The 23454-nt window shown below is 52.0% G+C and overlaps 1 protein-coding gene across 3 annotated transcripts in view; it reads right to left on the reverse strand.

The window, feature by feature from the left end:
- Positions 1–973: 973 nt before the first annotated feature.
- Positions 974–23454, reverse strand: part of TNRC18 (trinucleotide repeat containing 18) — a 96907-nt gene continuing 74426 nt past the window's right edge. For 2 of the 3 annotated variants that reach the window (XM_077140508.1, XM_077140509.1), the window contains 9 exons: positions 19862–19979; positions 19373–19448; positions 19152–19260; positions 7983–8099; positions 7450–7614; positions 5590–6965; positions 3029–3265; positions 2689–2763; positions 975–2300 (listed from right to left, as the gene is read on the reverse strand). In XM_077140508.1, coding sequence (XP_076996623.1) covers positions 2094–2300; positions 2689–2763; positions 3029–3265; positions 5590–6965; positions 7450–7614; positions 7983–8099; positions 19152–19260; positions 19373–19448; positions 19862–19979 — 2480 coding nt within the window. In that variant the 3' untranslated portion in view covers positions 975–2093. Of the gene's footprint in view, positions 2301–2688; positions 2764–3028; positions 3266–5589; positions 6966–7449; positions 7615–7982; positions 8100–19151; positions 19261–19372; positions 19449–19861; positions 19980–23454 lie in introns of all 3 variants that reach the window. The other variant, XM_077140507.1, reaches the window with a different exon arrangement.

Genomic DNA, 23454 nt, shown 5'->3' on the forward strand with positions numbered 1-23454 from the left:
CTGCGCCTTTCCCCTCCCAGAAAACGCAAGGGGGTCGGGGTCAGGGCTGGCGCTGCTGGGGCCTGAGGCTCGGGAGGGAGGGGACGGGGCCGGCCTCCCCCAGCCCTTGTGCATCCTGCTACCACCCACTCCGGTGTGCAGGACCTGAGCTGCCCCCAGGCCTTCCCTGTCCCAGCTCATAGCAGGGGTACAGCCCTGCACCCATCCGGCCACTGGCTCAGGGCCACTCGGACCGTCAGCATCGTCATCGTGAGGCGTGGGCGGCAGCAGTGTGGCCCCTAGCTGGAAATGCTCAGCCCTGCATTTGAAGGAAGAAAAAGGCGATGGAAGACCCCACCTCCACTGCTTTTCATCCTCACCCCAGCTCTGTCCAAAATAACTTCCTGCTCCAGGGGACACGCTCTCCATATGTGTCGCCCAGCGCAGGAGCCACTACTAGCCACGGGTGGCCGCCAGGCACTGGAAATGTGGCAAAGTTCACACACACTCACAGCCCCACGCGGCCAGACCCTCTCGGCAAGGCCACCCAGTAGGGGAACTCAGCTAAGGAGCCCGCGTGTCCCCCTTTACCCCGACACCCAGCCCAGCCTCTGAAATAAACCACTCGGAGCAACGGTGCTTTTCCAATTAAATCTTTTTTTCTTTTTTCTTTTTTTTTTTATGAAAAAGATCACACAGAATTCGCCAACAAACAAAATTTCAAAAAAAAAAAAAAAAAAAGAAGAAAACAATAATCCCCCCCCCAAAAAAGTAAAACCGAAGTCTGGCTTTTCCTTCCTCAAGATTGTCTGGACAAACCCTCCTGCTTCCCTGGAAGGCGTGGGGGCGCTGATTAAGTGCTTTCTTAGGCCCGAGTGGGGACCCTCAAACACCCCCCTTTCCCCTCGCCGTCTCATCTCTGCTCTCCGTCTGGGGGGGGGGGGGCGCGGCAATACAGTACACGGGGCGGGGGCAGGCGGGCGGGGCTGTGCGTGGGCAGGGGAGGGGTGCGCCGGGGCGGGCGGAGGGTCTGTGTGCGCGGGCAGGGCGGGGGGCGGGGTGTGCGGGGGCGGGTCTGTGAAGCCGGCTGCTCGACACTCACAATCTAACAGGAAATAAAAAATAATATTCTGCACGTCAGAATGTGTTTGCTTTTTATAATTTCATAGCTATTTTTTTCACAGTTTTAAAAAGTTTATATTTATATATATTTATATATATTTATCTTTATATATATAATTAAAAAGTTGACTCCATTTGAAGGCGTATGATACAGGGGTGGGGCGAGAGCCTCTACGGGTGTAATAAAACTGTACAGGTTAAGAGCCGCGTGCTCCGGGGCTGGCCGGGGCGGCGGGGCCGGGCAGGGGTCAGCACCATCCGAGTTGGCTGTAGTGTTTGGGGCGCAGCACCTTGCATCCACCCGATGCCTTGCGGCCCGTGTTCCCGGGAGGGGGTGGGGTACACGTTCTGCCCTGGTTGTGTTCCCCAAATTCCAGGCCATCCTGAGAGGGGGAGGGGACCCCGGCTCTTGGCAGGGCACCTGGATAGCAGGTCTTGCTGGCACAGCCGCGCTATGCCCCCTTTCGTGGTGGGGGGGCTCTGAGGCTGGCTCTATCCACCCCGAGCAGCGGCCCCCCCCCAGAGTGTCCCTTTGGTTCCTTGGAAGCCCCTCCCCCGAACCCCAGTCGGCTGCCTATGATTGATACTGGGCTGGCATGGGCCTGGGGGTGCCTGGCTGCTGCACGGCAAGCCTGGGAGGGGGTGCCGGCCCAGCCAGATGCTCACAAGGTACTGGAGAGGAGGCCCCTGAGGGGGGTGGCCAGGCCATACGCTGCTTGGTGGGAAGAGCCCCTGCCTGGAGGGAGCATCCAGGGGGGCAGGGAGGAGGCTTGGAGGCATGTGCACACGTGCATGGTCGTGCATGCATACGGACATACACAGGTACACATGCTATGCGCCCATGGCCACGCACACCCGGGCCTGCTGCAGCACCACCGCGGGGGCAGGGGGGGCCCTCTGCAGGCTGGCCCCGGGCCTCCCACGGGTGGCAGTGCGATGAGGAGGTCCTGAAGTCCTGGGGTGCAAGGCAGCTGGCGGGAGCGGGAGCCGGCTCAGCAGAGCACAGGCACGCCATCGGGGGAGAAGATCATGCCCGTGGTGGGCTCATAGGTGCCTGCCAGGTAGTACAGGCCCTCGCTGTCCTGGTACTTCTTGGTCTTGAGCATCTGCTCGTACTGCTCCAGGCCCACCACCAGGCACTTGTGGGACACCGTCTGCACGTCGTTCTCGTCCACATGTGACGACTGGTACAGGGCGCGCTGCAGGCACGGGGGGCCGTCAGGGCGGGCACGGGGCAGGCGGGGAGGGGCAGGGGGCAGACACCCCCAACCAGACCAGCAGGGCCAAGAGACCGCCTCAGAGCCAAGACCCAGAGACCCGAAGAGACAGACGGAGATGGATGGAGGGAGAGAACGGGAGAGGCAGATGGAGACAGACAAACAATGGCTGAGACTGACGCAGAGACCCACAAGGACCAGCCTGGGACTGAGAGAGCCCCAGAAGTTCCCAGAGGCTGAAGGGGTTTCAAAGGAGGCGGTTGGCCAAGGGCAGGGGGGTCAGAAGCGTGAGCACAGCGGCCAGGCTCAGGAGGGCCCGGGGGGGGGCACCCCACAACCACACACACCCCACCCCCGGCTGGGCTCCTACCTCCATGAAGTCCTTCCTCTGGCTGGACGCCTGCAGGGCTGGGGGGAGGCTCCGCCCGGACTTCTGGTCCCAGTGCTGTTGGGAAGACGGGACAGGCCACCCACGGGCCACATCAGGCCAGGCCTGGGCCTTCACCTCCCAGGTCTGTGGGGTCACCCGAGGGCAATGGGTCTGCCCCAGGGGGTGCCCACACTGCAGGCCCGACCCAAAGGGCTCATGTGGCCCCCCGGGAACTTACCTGCCCTCTTATCCCGAGAGCTCACCTGCCCCCCACCCCCCGGGGAGCCCTGGGAGCCTACCTGGCCCTCCCCCCCACTCACCTGGCCCTCCCCCCACTCACCTGGCCCTCGTGGAACTGCTTGCCGGGGCTGGTCTCCTCGGGGTGGTAGAACCACTTGACACGCACCACCATGTTGTTGCCCCACGACTCCCACATGCTCTGGATGCGGCCGATGTAGGGCAGGTTGGGGCGGCCGGCCGACAGGAACACGGCGCAGTCCCCGATGCGGATCATCTCCTTCCCGCGCACGATGGCCTTGTAGAAGAGCTTGCGGGCCTTGCCCTTCATGCCGCGCCGCTGCGGGTGGGCACGCGGGTCAGCAAGCGCTACAGGCCCCGCCCCCGACAAGCCCCACCCATCGCTGGGGCCCCGCCTCTCCCCCTCCCCCAGCCCGTCTGGCACTGCGCCCTCCAGCCTCTGTCCAAACAGGTCCTACCGCCTGGAACCCCTTGTCACCTCAGCCTCTCCACCGCTGTCAAATTCTGAGGGGTCCTGTGGGGGTAGGGGAAGGAAGCCCTCTCGCCTGGCTCTAACGGGAGGAGCCTCGCTTTCACCTCTTTAATATACTGGACTGCTATACTAAGGATTTGCAGCTAAGCTGGATTTCCACATCCCTCCTCTAAGACCCCTACCTCCACCCTTTCCCCGGTGCCCTGTTGGGAGTTTGTTTATTCACTTAACAAGCATCCCCGGAAGCCTGCTCTGAACCTAGGCTAGCCCTGGGATAGCCTCTCAGCTATCTCTGTGCCCTGAGGCTCAGAGAAAGGCAAAGATCTACTGCCAGAATCAAAAACCTGCAGTACAGCTGTTAAGGGGCCTGCTTGCTTCTCTCTGTAGAAGAGAAACATCACGTTTTCTCCTGGAGAAACTAAATCTAAACTTTGTTTCCTTTTCTCACTTTGGCTACCACACAGCTTTGGCTACCAGACAGCTCACAGACAGCAAGACGTGACAGCGAGTCTGAAGACACCCTCAGAGCCCCTGGATCCAGCTGTGCCTGAAGCTATCACCCCTAGACTTTTTATTAAATATGCCAGTGCATTTCATTTTATGCTTCAGTCAGCTTCAGTTGTTTCTGTCCTCTGTAGCAGTAAGAACCCTCACTCGTACTGACACTGAAACCTGCAAATGGCATATGCTAAAATGAGGAACAGGCAATAGAGGTGAGGGAGGACAGTGAGATTGTCCCCATACTTGGCTCAAATGCTGTCACTGCTTGATACGTCCCCTCGGATAAAGCACCTGCCAGGCTCAGTGTTCTAGGGGGCCTGGCAATAAAATAGCAGGAGTATGGAATGTCTGGCTACTTCTTGCAGTCTTCAGGAAGGATTCTAAAACAATCTGTAAGCTCAAATTGGCAAGGTCAAATTGTGACCTTGTCAGGAAAGTCTCTTTCTTTCTGCAGCCAGCAATCCAAGCAGGTTTATGGTCAGCTAACCCTGTACCCTGCACGGTGGAACAAGCCAGATTAGCTGCCCCAGATTTAAGTTAATACCCCAATGCGGGGAGGCCTGAAACAAAACTGCGGCTAGAGGGCTGGAAGAGCCACCTGGGGGCGCCCACCTGTTGCTGTGCACCCCGTGGGAGACTGAGTTGTGCACCCCAATTTGGATCTCAATCTTAATCCGTGTCCCTGTGGGTCTGGACACACTAGTGGCCCAATCCAGGAGCGGTCTTGATTCATGAAACTGCACAACCTCTCTGGCTTCACAGAGTGACTCAACAGATGTGACAAGAATGTGCCAGAAGTTTCCAAGCTTTAGAGCTACATTGCCACAGACACCTGCCGCCGAGCCTGTCGCTGTCTCACATGCACACGCATGCACACACATACACACCATAGCCCTAAACCTGCACTGGTACACTGAGGTACAAACGCTCAAAGCCCGTTTGAGATACGGCCATGGAGGACTCTGGATCAGGGAGGTAGAGCCCGTGGGCAAATCACGCTCCAGCCATGCCACAGACAAGGAACCTGTCCCCTTCTCCACACAGAAGTTTCTGGAATTGCTACTCCCTATTCTCTCCACCTGTGCATCCCAGTGTGCTGGGCTGGTTAGGGCTGTCACGGTGGTAACCCAGAAAGCAACCTCTCTAAAGGAAGGCTGTCTGTCATTTGGGGCTGCCACCCAGCCTGTCTCTTTTGGGGTACCGTATACAGGGCTGAGGCACAGAGATGTTGGTTTGTATGAGAGTAGGAAGGAGCATGCATGTGGACGGAAGCCAGGGGGTGCTGGCAGGGCTCTATGGGGAAAACCAACCCCCACCCCTACTGCCAGGGTGGACATGGACCCAAACCCGGCCCATCACAGCTCCCTGGCTTTCTAGATCAACTCAGAGACAGCACACATCTAAGCCACGCCAAGGGGACCCAGCCCTGGACTTACACTGGCAAACACAGCCAGAGGAGCTCTTCCTGCCTGACTGCTAAACCGCGAGGCTGAAAACCTCAGGTCCCTTTGCCACCATGAAGTTAGAAAATAAAACTAAGGCAAAGGAAAACGGGTTCTATGGCCACGAGGTTTCAAAAGACGCTTCTGCAGGGTCAGTGAGTGCCTGCCAGGGCTGTCCTCAAACTGGGGGTGCCCTCCCAGCCCCCAGCCCCCGGGCGTGCACCTCACCTGTGTGGGCTTCCCGAACCACTTCCAGAGCTGCCGCGCCGGCAGGAAGGCGGCGATCTTGGGCCGGTTTTCCACGGATGGCAGGCGCTGCCGCTTGGCCAGTTCCTTGGTGGTGGGCAGGTGGACACCCTCCCTCTTCTTGGGGCGGCTCTTGGTCCCGGCCCCGGCCTGAGCCTTGGGCTGCAGGGGCTGGGGGGGCGGGGGCAGCGGGGGTGGGGGCGGGGGGGCAGGTGCCTTCTGGCCAGGGGCGGCGTGGGCCGAGGAGCGGCCCTTGGCCGCCTGCTTGGAGCCCTTGGGCGGGCCGGGTGGCTGGGCAGAGGGGGCGGCCGCAGGGGCCGGGGCGGCCTCGTCGTCCGAGCTGCAGGAAGAATCCTCGTCGGTGGTGGAGGATGACGAGGAGGACGACGAGGAGGACGAGGAGGATGAGGACGAGGACGAGGAGGACGAGGACGAGGAGGAAGAGGACGAGGATGATGAGGAGGAGGACGACGAGGAGGACGAGGAGGACGAGGAAGAAGCAGGCGAAGAAGCTCGTGAGCTGGAGGCACTGTGGGTTCTGCCCCCGCCACCGCGGGCCTCCTCCCTACTCTTGTCGCCCTCCTCCTCGCCCTCGGTTTCCGAGCTGCTGCTGCCGCTACTGCTGCTGCTGCTACTGCTGCTGCCGCTGCTGCTGCCACTGCTGCTGCCACTGCCGCTGCCACTGCTGCTGCCACCGCTCTCTGAGCCCTCCGCCCCGTCCTGCTGGGCCGGCGCCTCGTCCGGGCTCTCAGGCTTCCCAGAGTCCTCGAACTTGCGCCCCGGCCCGGGTTCCGGGGGCAGCTCCCCATCAGCAGCCTTGGGCCGGGCCGGCTTGGGCTCGCCGCTGCCCAGGCCCGGGGGGTAGCTGCTGAGGCTTAGGAGACCCTTGGGTTCCTGCCAGCCGCCAGCCCCCGGCTCCTCCTGCAGCAGCAGGGCCTCTTTGGCCTTCTTGCTCTTGGGGGACATTACGCCCTCGTGGTCCAGCTTGACGAGCAGCTCAGCCCCCTCCCCGGGCCTCCGAGAGCCCTTGGCCCCCACGTCCTCGGCAGCCCGGGCCTTCTTGGGCTTGGGGCGGGTGGCAGGCATGGTGAGGGGCAGGGGAACAAGGGGGGCCGGGGCCAGGGCAGTGGGGGCTGCTGCCACCTCCCCAAAGGGTTCAGAGGCCGGACAGCTGGCAAAGGCGGGGGGCGCTGGGCTGGGCTGGGGGGGTGATGGGCGAGCTTTGGGCGTCTTGGCACGCTTCTCCATGGCTTCCGGGGGGCTCTTCTTGGAACCTGGGGTGCTGATTGGTTCCAGGGCCAACGGCGTACTGGGGACCTCATCTGTTGAGACCCCCTCCTCCACGACAGCAGTTTTCTCTGGAAGAGAGAAGACATGCAGCAGCCCGAGCACTGGCTGCCGAGTCAAAAGAGCCCAGCTTTGACTCTGGTTCCACCAATTCCTGAGGGGGACGGCAGGGGGCAAGGCCCTCTCCTCTCCTATCACCCTACCCCGGTCACACTGAGCCCACAGGGGTCCTCTGGAAGCCCAGGTTTTAGCCTGGGGCACATTTCCCAGGGTTACAGAGTCAAATCCACTCAGGTTAGAGCCGTAACTCCCCCTCTAACTTGGCCAGTGACCTCTGACAAATCAATTTGCCTCCCCCAGCCTCAGTTTCCTTAAATCTGCCAATTGGTGAAAACAGCCCCCCACGTGGAGTTCTTACAGAGACAGGAAGGGGTTACCAGCTCTAAGACCCCACCTGTGGGCAGCAGGTCCCGAGGCCCTGAGGCCACGCCCCTAGCCCAGGCCACATCCCCACCTGCCCGATCCTCAGCGACGGCGGGGCTCGGGCCCACGTACCAGCCTTGGCCTTGGACCCGGCCTTCCGCCCGCGGCCTCGGGCCTTGGGTCCCGGCTCCTCTGACCCCGTTGTGCCCCCATCTTTGCCTTCTCCAGTGTCTTTGCTGGTTTTCCGGCTGCGGCGCTTGGCACTTGGCACCAAGAGGGCTGGGGACGGCTCAGCACCTGCAGGGGCACAGCAGGCGGAGGGTGAGGCCTGGGCTCCCCCCGCTGGGCTTCCTCAGCCTCGTGTGCCATGGGGGGCGGGGCGGGGGTCTCCACCTCCACCCGTGCGGCTGACCTCATCACATCTCCCAAGAGGCTGAGCACTCCATGGGGTCAGCTCAGAGCTGCCTGCCCACGCGGGATGCAAAGCACAACCCCATCACATCTCCCGAGAGGCTGAGCGCTCCATGGGGTCAGCTCAGGGCTGCCTGCCCACGCGGGATGCCTGCACAGCACTCCCTGGACCAGCGGGCAAGCACTTCCTGCACCCAAAAGGCACTGCCAGACCAGAGATGGAGGTGCCCGCAGCCCCCAGGCCCCTCACTCACACTGGATCTTATAGTCGGGGGGCAGGAGGCGGATATGCGAGAGGGGGATCCTCCCAGTGTCCCCATCGTCGAACTCCACGGTGATCAGGTCCCCATCGTCATCCAGGTCCAGCAGCCCTGTGGGAGGGGATGGGAGGCCAAGACTCCGGGTGACCGCCAGGGGCCTGGCAGCTCAGCTGCAACTCAACCTCCTCCACCAACATGAGATGCAAATGGCAGCTGCCGTTCAGCATGACCTGAGCATGCCAGGTACTATGCTGGGTGAGGACAGGTGTTATCCCGGCACTTCCTGATGAGCAGGCAGGGAAGAGGTGCCTAAGCTAATCCCACTTAGCACAAAGCCACGCAGCTCATGAATGGAGGTATGGACTCTGAGGACCAAGAGTCCAGCCAGGTGGACACCGTCCCTGGCTGCCCTTGCAACACCTGACTGCCCACGAGTAGCCTTCCAGAGAGGTGGAGCTGCCTTATCCTCACCTGGAGTGCTACCATGATGAAAGGGGTGGGGGGAGGGTCTTAGGCCCCCAGCTCCTTGCTGGGTGGGAGGGTGGAGGGGCAGGAGCCAGCCCATTGGCCGCCCTGACCTGGGGGTGCAGTGGTGCTCGCAGGCTGTAGTGCACATGGCCCTGGGGGTGGCGGGGACACTGGCTCTCCCACTCTAGCCAAGTGAGCTCAGATGACACCCACAGCCCAGAGCGAGTGTCTGGACTTCCTGTCACACGTGCCGGCTGCACACCCGGGTCACTGACCACTGGTTCCTGAGAGCCTCACCCAAACGAGAAAGCAGGAATAAAAGGACAGTAACTCAACGAGAGAAAGAAAACGGGAAGGGGGTGACCACAGGTGGGAGACAGCGTTTTGGAAGAGGCAACTGGGATGGGCAGGTGGTTAGGATGCTGCTCCCACATCTTCGGCTCTGTTAGGGGCTGGGCGGATTCGACAGAAAGCTGGAAGGCGGTTCTCACAAGACAACTCTACAGAGGCTCGGGAGAAGGGGGCAGGGAGCACCCACCACTCAACAGGTTGGCAGCCAGGCCAGGCGAGGGGCATAGCCCCCAGGAGAGCATGGGGGTGGGCAGCAGACAAGAGCGGGACTTAGTGGTGGTATTGGCAGAGGGGACAGAGGCAGGCCAGCCCCCTTTTCAAGCCCCACGTGCCAAGATATAGGCTGGGGGACTCTTGACTGGCTGTTCCGGGTTGGATCCTAACCCCCCAAAGAGACAAGATCAAGTCCTCGCCCCCAGGACCTCAGAAAGTGCCTTCATTTGGAAATAGGGTCTTTGAAAATGTGATTGGTTCAGATGAGGCCAATCCGCAGCAGGACGGGCGCTGATCCAACAGGATGGAGGAAAGGGGTCTTTACAGACAGAGGGGAGATGACAGCTTATGAAGACAGAGGAGGCAGAAGACGCCACCCCAGGACTAGAAGAGGCAGGAGGCGGCTGCCCCACAGGTTGGAGGGAGCCTGGCCATCACACCTGATTTCAGGTGTCAGCCTCCAGAGCCGTGAGACGATGCATCTGCTGGTTCACGCCGTCTGCTTTGTGGTGCTTTGCTACAGTGGCCCTAGGGGACGAAGCACTAGCTAAAGGGAAAAGACCTCCAGGACTAGAATCTGGGGGTCTCCAACACAACCTTTGGGCCTGTTCACTATGACAAGCCCCCTCCCCATGCACCAAGCTCCCTGAAGTCTCACTAGGACCACCAGCAGTTTAAAGACAGACTATGTCAAAGACCCCAGGACCAGCAGACAGAATGGAGAGGGGGCTGGAAGGAGACAGCACAGGGAGCTAAAGAAAACAATAATGAAGACAGATCCTTTGAGAAATAGAAATAAAAATAATAATAATAATAAAAGACAACATATGCATGAAACACAGAAATGTTAGCTAAAGAAAAAAAGCATCCATAGAACAAGGAAGAATTCAAGGGACTTTCTAAAATGAGAGAATTTTTAAAAATTCAACAGTATAGAAGGGTTAAAAGGAAAAGTTGATAGGAGGGGCCAAGATGGCGGCTTAGCAAGGTGCGCGTTTTAGTTCATTCTCCAGAACAACTACTAAATAACCAGAAACAGTACAGAACAGCTCCCGGAGCCACGATAGTGACCAAACACACAGCGAACCCCAGTCTGGACCAGCTGGACTGGCTGTGAGTCTCCGGAGCCGTGAGTTCCCCAAGCCGCGGCGGCCGGCGCCTGGCGCCCCTCCCCCACAGGCAGCTTCCCGGAGGGAAAGGGAAGAAACTCTAACAGTAGCAGAGACTGAGTCCAACCAAACACCAATTGTGGCATTAATTAACAAATTCTGACTACTAAAAATAGGCCCCCAGCTCAGGCGAAACTGGTCAAGGTGGAGGTCACTTATTGGGCTAACCGAAAAAGAGGAAAGGGGAAGAAACGGAAGTTTTTGTGGCTGTTTCTACGGAGGCTTGGCTGCCTCTGGATTCAGCAGTGGGACTAGTCGGGCTGCAACTGTCCAAGGCATAGGCAGAAATGGACTGCTTTCAGGGCTGTCTTCCGCCTGTGCCTTCCCCAGGGGAGGGGTGAAGCCCAACCCAGGTGGAATTCCTCTCTCAAGGAATTCAGACCCCAGGGCTTTGCAATTTGAAGCCATTAAAACCAGCCTACAACCTCTCCTCTGTCTCCACCACGCCCCCAGCAGGGAGAGCCTTCCAAAGTTAAAGGAGCCACAACATCTTTTGCTGGTGGGACCTGCAGGCAGAGAAGCGCCACATACTGGGCAGGATAAGAAAAACAGAGCCCAAAGACGTCACAGGAAAGTCTTTCAACTTGCTGGGTCTCACCCTCAGGGAAAACTGACGCAGGTGACTCCTTCCCCCAAAAGGAGGCCAGCTTAGTCCGAGAAAACCTGGCTGGAATCTGTAATACCTATGTAGACCCTCCTAAGGGTGGGGAGGGAAAAGGCACCTTACAAGCAAGACAAGACACAAGAAAACAAGAACTGAAAAATTACCCTCTGTTAAACAAAACTTAAGCTAGAGGCCCAGAAAAAGCTGAACTGAAGGTCAAAGAACAGATAGACAACAAACTCATCTAGCAAGAAAACCCTAGGTAAGATAAGTGAAAGCAATCTCCAGAATAAACTAATTAAGGTAATTAAATGCCTAGACGCCAGCAAAAAATAATAAATCACACCAGGAAAATTGAAGATATGGCCCAGTCAAAGGAACGAACCAATAGTTCAAATGAGATACAGGAGCTGAAAGAATTAATTCAGAATATACGAACAGAAATGGAAAACATCATCAAAAACCAAATCCATGAATTGAGGGAGGCCATGAAGAAGGCAAGGAATGAACAAAAATAAGAAATGGAAAGTCTGAAAAAACAAATCACAGAACTTATGGGAATGAAAGATATAGTAGAAGAGATGAAAAAAACAATGGAAACCTACAATGGTAGATTTCAAGAGACAGAGGTTAGGATTAGTGAACTGGAGGATGGAACATCTGAAATCCAAAAAGAAAAGAAACTATAGGGAAAAGAATAGAAAAATATGAACAGGGACTCAGGGAATCGAATGATAATATGAAGCACACAAATATACGTGTTGTGGGTGTCCCGGAAGGAGAAGAGAAGGGAAACGGAGGAGAAAAACTAATGGAAGAAATTATCACTGAAAATTTCCCAACTCTTATGAAAGACCTAAAATTACACATCCAAGAAGTGCAGCACACCCCAAAGAGAATAGATCCAAATAGGCATTCTCCAAGACACTTACCAGTCAGAACATCAGAGGTCAAAGAGAAAGAGAGGATCTTGAAAGCAGCAAGAGAAAAGCAATCCATCACATACAAGGGAAACCCAATAAGACTACGCATAGATTTCTCAGGAGAAACCATGGAGGCGGTAAGACAGTGGGATGATATATTTAAATTACTAAAAGAGAAAAACTGCCAACCAAGAATTCTATACCCAGCAAAATTGTCCTTCAAAAATGAGGGAGAAATTAAAACATTTTCAGACAAAAAGTCACTGAGAGAATTCATGACCAAGAGACCAGCTCTACAAGAAATACTAAAGGGAGCACTAGAGTCAGATATGAAAAGACAGAAGAGAGAGGTGTGGAGAAGAGTGTAGAAAGAAGGAAAATTAGACATGATATATAAAATACAAAAGGCAAAATGATAGAGGAAAGTACTGCCCAAACAGTAATAACACTAAATGTTAATGGATTGAACTCTCCAATCAAAAGACATAGGCTGGCAGAATGGATTAAAAACAGGATCCTTCTATATGCTGTCTACATGAAACACATCTTAGACCCAAAGATAAACTTAGGTTGAAAGTGAAAGGTTGGGGAAAGATATTTCATGCAAATAACAACCAGAAAAGAGCAGGAGTAGCTATACTAATATCCAACAAATTAGACTTCAAATGTAAAACAGTTAAAAGAGACAAAGAAGGATACTATCTACTAATAAAAGGAACAATTCAACAAGAAGACATAACAATCAGAAATATTTATGCACCAAACCAGAATGCCCCAAAATACGTGAGGCAAACACTGCAAACACTGAAAAGGGAAATAGAACCATCTACCATAATAGTTGGAGACTTCAATTCCCCACTCTCATCAATGGACAGAACATCTAGACAGAGGATCAATAAAGAAACAGAGAATTTGAATATTACAATAAATGAGCTAGACTTAACAGACATTTATAGGACATTACACCCCACAACAGCAGGATACACCTTTTTCTCAAGTGCTCATGGATCATTCTCAAAGATAGACCATATGCTGGGTCACAAAGCAAGTCTCAACAAATTTAAAAAGATTGAAATCATACACAACACTTTCTCAGATCATAAAGGAATGAAGCTGGAAATCAATAATAGGCACAGCACCAGAAAATTCACAAATACGTGGGGGCTCAACAACACACTCTTAAACAACCAGTGGGTTAAGGAAGAAATTACAAGAGAAATCAGTAAATATCTCGAGGCGAATGAAAATGAAAACACAAGATATCAAAACTTATGGGACGCAGCAAAGGCAGTGCTAAGAGGGAAATTTATTGCCCTAAATGCCTCTATCAGAAAAGAAGAAAGGGCAAAAATTCGGGAATTAACTGTCCACTTGGAAGAACTGGAGAAAGAACAGCAAACTTACCCCAAAGCAAGCAAAAGGAAAGAAATAACAAAGATTAGAGCAGAAATAAATGAAATTGAGAACATGAAAACAATTGAGAAAATCAATAAAACCAGAAGTTGGTTCTATGAGAAAATCAATAAGATTGATGGGCCCTTAGCAAGATTGACAAAAAGAAGAGAGAGGACGCAAATAAATAAGATCAGAAATGGAAGAGGAGACATAACCACTGACCTCACAGAAATAAAGGAGGTAATAACAGGATACTATGAACAACTTTATGCTAATAAATACAACAATGTAGATGAAATGGAAAATTTCCTGGAAAGGCATGAACAACCAACCAAAGGGGTTCGGTGTGTGTCTGGTCACTGTCGTGGCTCCGGGAGCTGTTCTGTACTGTTTCTGGTTATTTAGTAGTTGTTCTGGAGAACGAACTAAAACGCGCACCTTGCTAAGCCGCCATCTTGGCCCCTCCTATCAAGAAGAAATAGATGATCTCAACAAACCAATCACAAGCAAAGAAACTGAATCAGTCATTCAAAAGCTTCCCAAAAAGAAAAGTCCAGGACCAGACGGCTTCACATGTGAATTCTACCAAACATTCCAGAAAGAATTAGTACCAACCCTGCTCAAACTCTTCAAAATAACTGAAGTGGAGGGAAAGCTACCTAATTCATTCTATGAAGCCAACATCACCCTCATACCAAAACCAGGCAAAGATAATACAAAAAAAGAAAACTACAGACCAATCTCTCTAATGAATATAGATGCAAAAATCCTCAACAAAATTCTAGCAAATCAAATCCAGCAACACATTAAAAGAATTATACATCATGACCAAGTAGGATTCATCCCAGGTATGCAAGGATGGTTCAACATAAGAAAATCAATTAATGTAATACACCATATCAACAAATCAAAGCAGAAAAATCACATGATCATCTCAATTGATGCAGAGAAGGCATTTGACAAGATTCAACATCCTTTCTTATTGAAAACACTTCAAAGGATAGGAATACAAGGGAACTTCCTTAAAATGATAAAGGGAATATATGAAAAACCCACAGCTAATATCATCCTCAATGGGAAAAAACTGAAAGTTTTTCCCCTAAGATCAGGAACAAGACAAGGATGTCCACTATCACCACTGTTATTCAACATCGTGTTAGAAATTCTAGCCAGAGCAATTAGACAAGAAAAAGAAATACAAGGCATCAAAATTGGAAAGGAAGAAGTAAACTATCACTGTTTGCAGATGATATGATACTATACGTTGAAAACCCTGAAAAATCCACAACAAAACTACTAGAGGTAATAAACGAGTACAGCAAAGTGTCAGGTTACAAGATCAACATTCAAAAATCTGTAGTGCTTCTATACACTAGTAATGAACAATCTGAGGGGGAAATCAAGAAACAAATTCCATTTACAATTGCAACTAAAAGAATAAAATACTTAGGAATAAATTTAACTAAAGAGACAAAAGACCTATACAAAGAAAACTACAAGAAACTGTTAAAAGAAATCACAGAAGACCTAAATAGATGGAAGGGCATACCATGTTCATGGATTGGAAGACTAAATATAGTTAAGATGTCAATTCTACCTAAACTGATTTACAGATTCAATGCAATACCAATCAAAATTCCAACAACTTACTTTTCAGAAATAGAAAAAACAATAAGCAAATTTATCTAGAAGGGCAGGGTGCCCTGAATTGCTAAAAGTATCTTGAGGAAAAAAAATGAAGCTGGAGGTCTCACGCTGCCTGACTTTAAGGCATATTATGAAGTCACAATGTTCAAAACAGCATGGTATTGGCATAAAGATAGATATACTGACCAATGGAATCGAATAGAGTGCTCAGATATAGACCCTCCCATCTATGGACATTTGATCTTTGATAAGGCAGTCAAACCAATTCATTTGGGACAGAACAGTCTCTTCAATAAATGGTGCCTAGAGAACTGGATATCCATATGCAAAAGAATGAAAGAGGACCCGTATCTCACATCCTATACAAAAGTAAACTCAAAATGGATCAAAGATCTAAACATCAGGTCTAAGACCATAAAACAGTTAGAGGAAAATGTAGGGAGATATCTTATAAATCTTGTAATTGGAGGCGGTTTTATGGACCTTACACCTAAAGCAAGAGCACTGAAGAAAGAAAGAAATGGGAGCTCCTCAAAATTAAACACTTTTGTGCATCAAAGAACTTCATCAAGAAAGTAAAAAGACAGCCTACACAATGGGAGACAATTTTGGAAACGACATATCAGATAAAGGTCTAGTATCCAGAATTTATAAAGAGGTTGTTCAACTCAACAACAGAAAGACAGCCAACCCAATTACAAAATGGGAAAAAGACTTGAACAGACACTTCTCAGAAGAGGAAATACAAATGGCCAAAAGGCACATGAAGAGATGCTCAACATCCCTGGCCATTAGAGAAATGCAAATCAAAACCACAATGAGATATCATCTCACACCCACCAGAATGGCCATTATCAACAAAACAGAAAATGACAAGTGCTGGAGATGATGTGGAGAAAGAGGCACACTTATTCACTGTTGGTGGGAATGTCAAATGGTACAACCACTGTGGAAGGCAGTTTGGCGGTTCCTCAAAAAGCTGAATATAGAATTGCCATATAACCCAGCAATACCATTGCTAGGTACCTACTCAGAGGACTTAAGGGCAAAGACACAAACGGACACTTGCACACCAATATTTATAGCAGTATTATTTACAATTGCAAAGAGATGGAAACAGCCAAAATGTCCATCAACAGACGAGTGGCTAAACAAACTGTGGTATATACATACGATGGAATATTATGCAGCTTTAAGACAGAATAAACTTATGAAGTATGTAACAACATGGATGGACCTTGAGAACATTATGCTGAGTGAGACTAGCCAAAAACTAAAGGACAAATACTGTATGGTCTCATTGATATGAACTGACATTAGTGGATGAACTTGGAATATTTTGTTCGTAACAGAGACCATCAGGAGACAGAAATAGGGTAAGATATTGGATAACTGGAGCTGAAGGGATACAGACTGTGCAACAGGACTGGATACAAAAACTCAGAAATGGACAGCACAATACTTGCTAATTGTAATGTAATTATGTTAAAACACTGAATGAAGCTGCATGTGAGAATGATAGAGAAGGGCTGTGGACATAAATGAAATCAGAAAGAAAGATAGATGTTAAAGATTGAGATGGTATAATAATCTAGGAATGCCTAGAGTGTATAATAATAGTGAAATGTACAACGTACAAATTTTAAAAATGTTTTTGCATGAGGAAGAACAAAGGAATGTCATTATTGCAGGGTGCTGAAAATAGATGATAATTAATACTTTAAAATGTCACCTTATGTGTGAGACTAAAGCAAAAAATGTTTATATGTTACAAAATTTATATTTTGACTAGAGCATTTCCTAATATAACTCATGTAGATAGTTTGATTGAATGTCATAAGTACTTGGAATCTCAGGTAGGACATGAGATTTTTTTGGTTTGTCCAGAGTGATGCCCCGATGAATCCCAGAGTGATTTGATCAGTGACTGGAAAAGTATTTGCAAGCCCCCTTCGGGGAATGGTGAGAGCGGGGAGAAATTCAACTTCCCCAAGTTGAATTCTTGATATTCTCACAAGCAGTGTGGACAACCAAAGCTATAGGCTGAGCCCCCAGTCTTGGGGTTTGTTCACATGAAACTTAACCCCACAAAGGATAGGTCAAGTCTACTTAAAATTTAGGCCTAAGAGTCACCCCCAAGAGAGTCTCTTTTGTTGCTCAGATGTGGCCTCTCTCTCCAGCCAACATAACGAGCAGTCTCACCACCCTTCCCTCTCTGCATGGGACATGACTCCCAGGGGTGTGGACCTTCCTGGCAATGTGGGACAGAAATCCTGGAATGAGCTGAGACTCAGCATCAAGGGACTGAGAAAAACCCTAAAATGAGCTGAGAATTAACATCAAGGGATTGAGAGAACCTTCTCGACCAAAGGGGGAAGAGTGAAATGAGACTAAGTGTCAATGGCTGAGAGATTCCAAACAGAGTCGAGAGGTTATCCTGGAGGTTATTCTTATGCATTAAGTAGATATCACCTTGTTGTTCAAGATGTAGTGGAGAGGCTGGAGGGAACTGCCTGAAAATGTAGAGCTGTGTTCCAGAAGCCATGTTTCTTGATGATGATTGAACAATGATACAGCTTTCACAATGAGACTCTGTGAATGTGAAAACCTTGTGTCTGATGCTCCTTTTAGCTACTATATCAACAGAAGAGTAGAACATATGGAATAAAAATAAATAATAGGGGGAAACAAATGTTAAAATAAATTTAGTTTGAAATGCTAGTGGTAAATGAAAGGGAGGGGTAAGGGGTATGGTAGGTATAATCTTTTTTTTCTCTATTATCATTTTATTTCTTTTTCTGTTGTCTTTTTATTTCTTTTTCTAAATCAGTGCAAATGTTCTAAGAAATGATGAATATGCAAGTATGTGATGATATTAAGAATTACTGATTTATATGTAGAATGGAATGACATCTTAATATTGTTAATTTTTTTTAATTAATAAAAAAAGTAAAAAAAAAAAAAGGAAAAGTTGAGTCATTCTCCTAGAAAGTTGAACAAAAAGACAAAGAAATAGATAGTAGAAGAAAACAAGATACAAATACTGAGAGGTCAATTCAGAAGGACCAAGATTAGTGTGAGTTCCAAGCAAAATAGGCAAAATGAGGGAAGGAAACAATCAAAGCACTAACACAAGAAAAGTTTCCAGGGCTAAAGGAAATCTACTTCAAAAGTCAAAACCCGGCCCCACTTTTATCAACATCTAAATTCCACGTTTAGGGATAATGAGATCTTCCAAGTTTCCAGGGAGAAAAAAAAACACGTCTCACATAAAGACTGGGGAATGATGATGACACTGAATTTCTCAGAAACACTGGAAGCTAGATGAAAGAGGATGAATTACTTTGAAATGGTAAAGAAACATTATTTCCAACCTAGAATTTACACCCAGCCAAGCTAACTCAGAAGAGCGAGAGTAGAACAAAGGAATTCGAGGTATACAAATCCTGAGGTACTTACCTGCCATGGACACTCTCAGAAAGCTCCTAAAGAGCCTCTACTAAAATAAAGAAATAAACCAAGAAGGAGAAAGGCCCAGGATTCCACATGGGAAAGGGACAGATGGACATCTCAGAAGGATGGTGGGGGAAACCCCAAGAGTGACGGCAGTGGGGCAGCGCTGGAAAGCACGAGAGGGCAACAGCACAGGAGTAGAAGGCTCCGGGAGAGCTGCATCCAAGACAAACTTCCTGTGTGAAGAGGACTCGCAAAGTTTGTGAAGAGGTGGATGATAAACCAGTGATGGACGATGGATGGACAGACAGAGAATCCTCCCTGCCTGACTCCTGTGGCTCCAGCCACACAACACAGCTGCGGGTTTGCCTGGCCACAACCCTCTCTCATCATCCAGGCACATGTGAATGTCCCGTAGCCGAGGGGTGGACTGTGTTTGGTTTGGTTTTTTCCCTCCATGGGTTGTGTTTTCTTATTTGTTTTCTTTCTGCGCATCTACACTACATCCACACCCCCATCTTGGGCATCTGCTGCTCCCGCCTGCCTGGCATCCGTACCCACGTCTTTGAGGTGCCTGCTAGTTTTGTCTGCCCAGCCTCCAAGCTCTCACACCCTGGTGAAGGCATCCTGGCCAATGCAGCTCACGGCGAGGGGGTACAGGCTGCCCAGGACCCTGGAGAGCTCATGTGGGAAACCCTGGGGAGGAGAAACCCTCTGTTCCCCGCCCACCCGGGTGGGAAGCCGACCCAGTCGAGGGTCCACGCCCTGAGGCCCCTGTGGATAGTCCTGGTCCAACCACCCCCAAAGAGCCTGAATTTTTTAGCAACTTGTGCCAATAACATCCTTTGTGCTTCTGCAGGTTAGAGGCGGGCTGTGGTGGCCACAGGCTCTGTGCTGGTTCTCGAGGGGTCCGGGAAGCCCAGGGAGGGGGGCATCTCACCTCGCACCACGGTGCCCGGGTACAGACAGCGGTACTGCTGGCTCCAGTAGGCTGCGATCCTGGTCCCCTGAGGCAGGAAGCGGGTGGAGGCTGGTCTCACGTCGATGATCTGGGGGGGTGGGGGGAGCGTGGGGATGAGTGCCAAGCGGGGTCCCTGGGTGGGTAGGAGGTCGTGACCTTGCCTCGGAGCTCCCCCCACACACACACCACGCCCCTCTCACCGCCTCCTGCAGCAGCTGCTCCAGACAATAGATGTGGGGCCGGTTCCCACGCTCCCCCTCCACCACCACGCGGTATCTGCAAGGCCGGGTCACACGTGGTCCGAGGTGGCCGAGGCCAGAGACCCCCCCCCCAAGCCAGACCCGCTCGGGCCACCTCCAGAGCATCGGAAGCCGAGGGGTCTCCAACTTGCTACATACACGGGGGCACAGTCTCTTCCCACTCTGGGCCTCGGCTCCCTCGTGGAGCCCCTGAACCTTCCACCTGCCCACTCCAGAGCCTCTCTCCTTGCACCTTCCCACAAAAGACCCTGCCACCGAGGAGACCCTCGGGCCACTCCACCCCCAGCACCCCTCAAAATGCAGCCTCCTGTGAGCCCGAGCCTTAGAAAGGGCAAGCCACCTGCCCACAGGGCACAGGAAAGGGACTCTGGGTGCAGGACTGCGGCACCCAAGTTGGGGGTGGGGGTGGGGGTCCCCGGCTGCACTCACATGTCTGGCGAGTGTACCGTATGCACGTGCCCCGCGTACAACAGCTTGTCATCCAGGGGGATAAGCACGCGCAGGCCGTCCTTCAGCTCGTCCTTGTCGATGATGCAGGAGCGGGGGGCTGCAGGGAAGGGGGGGGGGCGCGTGGCATGAGCCGGCCGGGCCTCCTCTGTGCCTCCCTCCTCCCAGCCGGCCAGGCTCCACTCTGCCACCACCCCCTCAAAACAGAACCCTGGGAGCCTCAGCAAGTCCGCGGGGCACAGGCATCTGCAAGCACTTGTGCACACATACATAAGGGATGTGCTGACACCCGCATGTGTGCTTGCACACGTGTGCCTGCCCTGAGCAGAACCGTGTGCAGCCTGTTTCCTCCAGGCAACCCCTCCTCTCTCCTGGCCCCAGGGGTCTGGAAAGGTCTCAGGTGTGCATGAAATTAAGGGTGACAGCCTGCACATCCTGTCGCCCCATCCTGAAGGCCACCAACGTCAGTGTCTCAGCCCAAAGCTGGGTCGTCAACCCCCGTTTCCCCACATTTGGGGTCAGAGTTCAGGACCCCATCCTTCGGGGTCCCCTTGGTACTCCCGCATCAGGTCCAGCCACCCTTCCTGCTGCCTGGTCTGGCTGCGCAGCCGGGACTTCAGGTTGGCTTTTCCTCTACCTGGAACACCTTTCCTTCGGGTGGAAATCCACCCTCCACGGGCAACCTTGCCGAATGCTCTGTCAGCACTCGCGAATCTGCTTCCTCCTCTCTCCCACTCCACAGCCCACACTCACCCCCTCGTGCCACCCAGACTGTCTGCGCTAATGCCGCCTATGCCACTTTGCAACTACTATGTGAACCAGAAAAGCCATGTTTTAATCCTGAGCCAATCTTGTGGTGCCAGACCTATTGCTTAGGGTGGGAAACTCTGTATTGTTTCCATGGAAATGTGACACACCCAATTGTGGGTGTGACCTTTTGACTAGATGGAGATGTGACTCCACCCATTCAAGGCGGGTCTTGATTAGTTTACTAAAGTCCTGTAAGAGGGGAAACATTTTGGAGACACCTCAGACGCAGATGTTTGGAGAACAGTTGATTCAGAGCTGACAGAGACACAGATGTTTGGAGATGCTTGGAGACTCGACAGAGCAGACGCCTAGACACAGGCAGAGTCCAGCAGATGTGGCCATGTGCCTTTCCATGAGATGCTCAGCAAGCCAGAACCCAGAGCTGTGTCCCGGAGGGGCTAAGTGAAGGCCTGCAGGCACTCAGAGAGGAAACCACTGGCATCAGAAGCTGGAAGCAACAAACTGGGAACAAGAACCAGCAGACACCAGCCTTGTGCCTTCCCAGATCGGCCTTCCTTGTGTCAAGGTATCTTCCCTGGATGCCTTAATCGGGACACTTTTATGGCCATAGAACTGGAATCTTGCAACTTAAAAAAGCCCTTTTAAAAAAGTCCTTCCATTTTTGGTATATTGCATTCCAGCAGCTTTAGCAAACCAACACACCACCCTGGGCACTGAGGCCATTCTTCACTCCTTGGCCAGCTCAACCTTCCGAGGCACCCAGCACTGTGGGCTCTCTTTTCCCGAGGCCTCTCTGGGCCCCCTTCACACCAGACTCTCCTTGCCTTGCTCCTCCAGGCTTGGCTGCAAGCCCTCAGCCGGCTCCTTCTCTAGGGGCCCTTGAACTTGGTCCTTCACCTTCTGTTATGGGTGGAATCATGCCGTCTCCCCCACAAAAACACATTCAGGTCCTAACCTCAGTCACCACGAATGTGGCCATATTTGGAAACAGGTTCTCTGAAGATGTCATGAGTTAAGATGAATTAAGGTGTGCCCTCATCCCATGACCAGCATCCGTAAAAGAGGGAAATTGGGGCACAGAGACAAACAAGAGGGGCTAGCCACGTGATGGCAGAGGCTGAGGGTGGAGATGTGGCCACAAGCCAAGGAGCGCCATGCACTGCCAGGGGCCGCCCCTGGAAGCTGCAAGAGGCAGGACGGACCCCCCCCCGCCACTGGCATCACAGGGAGCCAGGCCCTGATGGCCCCTTGTGTTGGACTTCCAGCCTCTATAACTGGGAGAGAATAAGCTTGTGTTGTTTTAAGCCACCCGGTCTGTGTACTTTGCTACAGTGGCCCCAGGAGACAACGACACCTGCCCTTATCACCACATTGGAAAACCCCAGACCAGCCTCACCCCTCCCTGCCCCCATGGCCTCATCGCAGCGGGGCGAGGGGTTCCCATCCCTTCTGTGGATTTGGCCACGTGACTTCCTTTAGCCAGCGGCACAGGGCCAGAGGTGACAGCATGCCAATTCTGGGCCTCAGCCTTGAGGCCTCAGTTTTCCCTTTCCCTCTTGATCCTCTGGCAGCATCACCATGAAAAAAAATACATCCCAGCTGCCCACTGACCCAGGGAGGAAGAGTGACACTAGCAGCAGATGCACCCAGCATGGGCCTAGCCAAGCTGCAGCTGTGTGAGCAAGCCCAGCTGAGATCAGCACAGCCATGCCTCATACCAATGAGATGGGGGTGGGGGGGCACGGCAGCGGGTTTTTGTTACACAGCGGTAGCTGACTGATGCATACCCCATCAGGTGGTAAAGTCCTCGGGGATGGCTCTGATGCTCCTGACTCTACTCTCTGACAGAACCAATGACTACCTCTGCTCTGCAGTCCCCCAATTCATAGCTGCAATCTCCCCTCTGAGCTTCAGACCCCTGGTCCAAGTATTTACCGGACACAACTTTCCCACAACGTCCTCCAAGCACTCCAAACTCAAGTCATCAAAGGCCAGCATATGCCCTTCCCTGGTTCCTTCCCTGTGGCCTGTCTCACCAATGGCTCTCCCATCCGCCTAGTCAGCTGGCGGCCCTGCCAGCGATGGTCCTTACCCCTTCTCCTCTCTCATCTGTTAACACCATCCACCCCCATGTCCCATCTACTCTCCCTCGGAATGCTCTGACATTCACCCGTCTCCATCCCCATTGGAGCCCAGGTTGCCACCACCTCCTTCCTGGACATGCCCAATGGTTCCCTCTCTGGACTCTCTCCCTTGCCACCTTCCTACAGGGCCCTCAAAATTATCTTCTATGCAGCAGTCAGAGCAACCATTTCAAGATCCCAACTCATGATCTTTGATAGCTTCTTGTTTTTCTTAGAATGAATCCCAAACTCCTTACCAAGGCCCTCAAGGTCTTGGTATGGCCTGGCTCCTGCCTCCTCCCCAGCCCCTACACTGTTCTCTAGTTTACCAGAGCCACATGGCCCTCTTTCCAGCGTCGCTCAGGTGCTATGCCCCTGCTCACCTTAGCCATTGCACATGCTATTCCCTCCTATGCACATGTAGTTCTTGTTATGCAATGCTGTTCCCTCCTTCGCACATGCTGTTCCCTCCTATACAATGTTGCTCTCTTGTATGCAATTCTATTCCCTCCTTTGCACAGGCTGTTCCTGTTCCCTCCATCACCCCCTTCCCTACTAGTCTCAGGTCTTGGCCTGGATCTAAGTTCCCCAGGAAAACCTCCTGCATCCTCACATTCTAAGCCTCAGCTGCCCTCAGCACACACAGCCAAGCTCTGCCTCCGACCTGGGGGACGCACATAC

This window comes from Tamandua tetradactyla, chromosome 23 (assembly GCF_023851605.1).
Source record: "Tamandua tetradactyla isolate mTamTet1 chromosome 23, mTamTet1.pri, whole genome shotgun sequence".
NCBI lineage: Eukaryota > Metazoa > Chordata > Mammalia > Pilosa > Myrmecophagidae > Tamandua > Tamandua tetradactyla.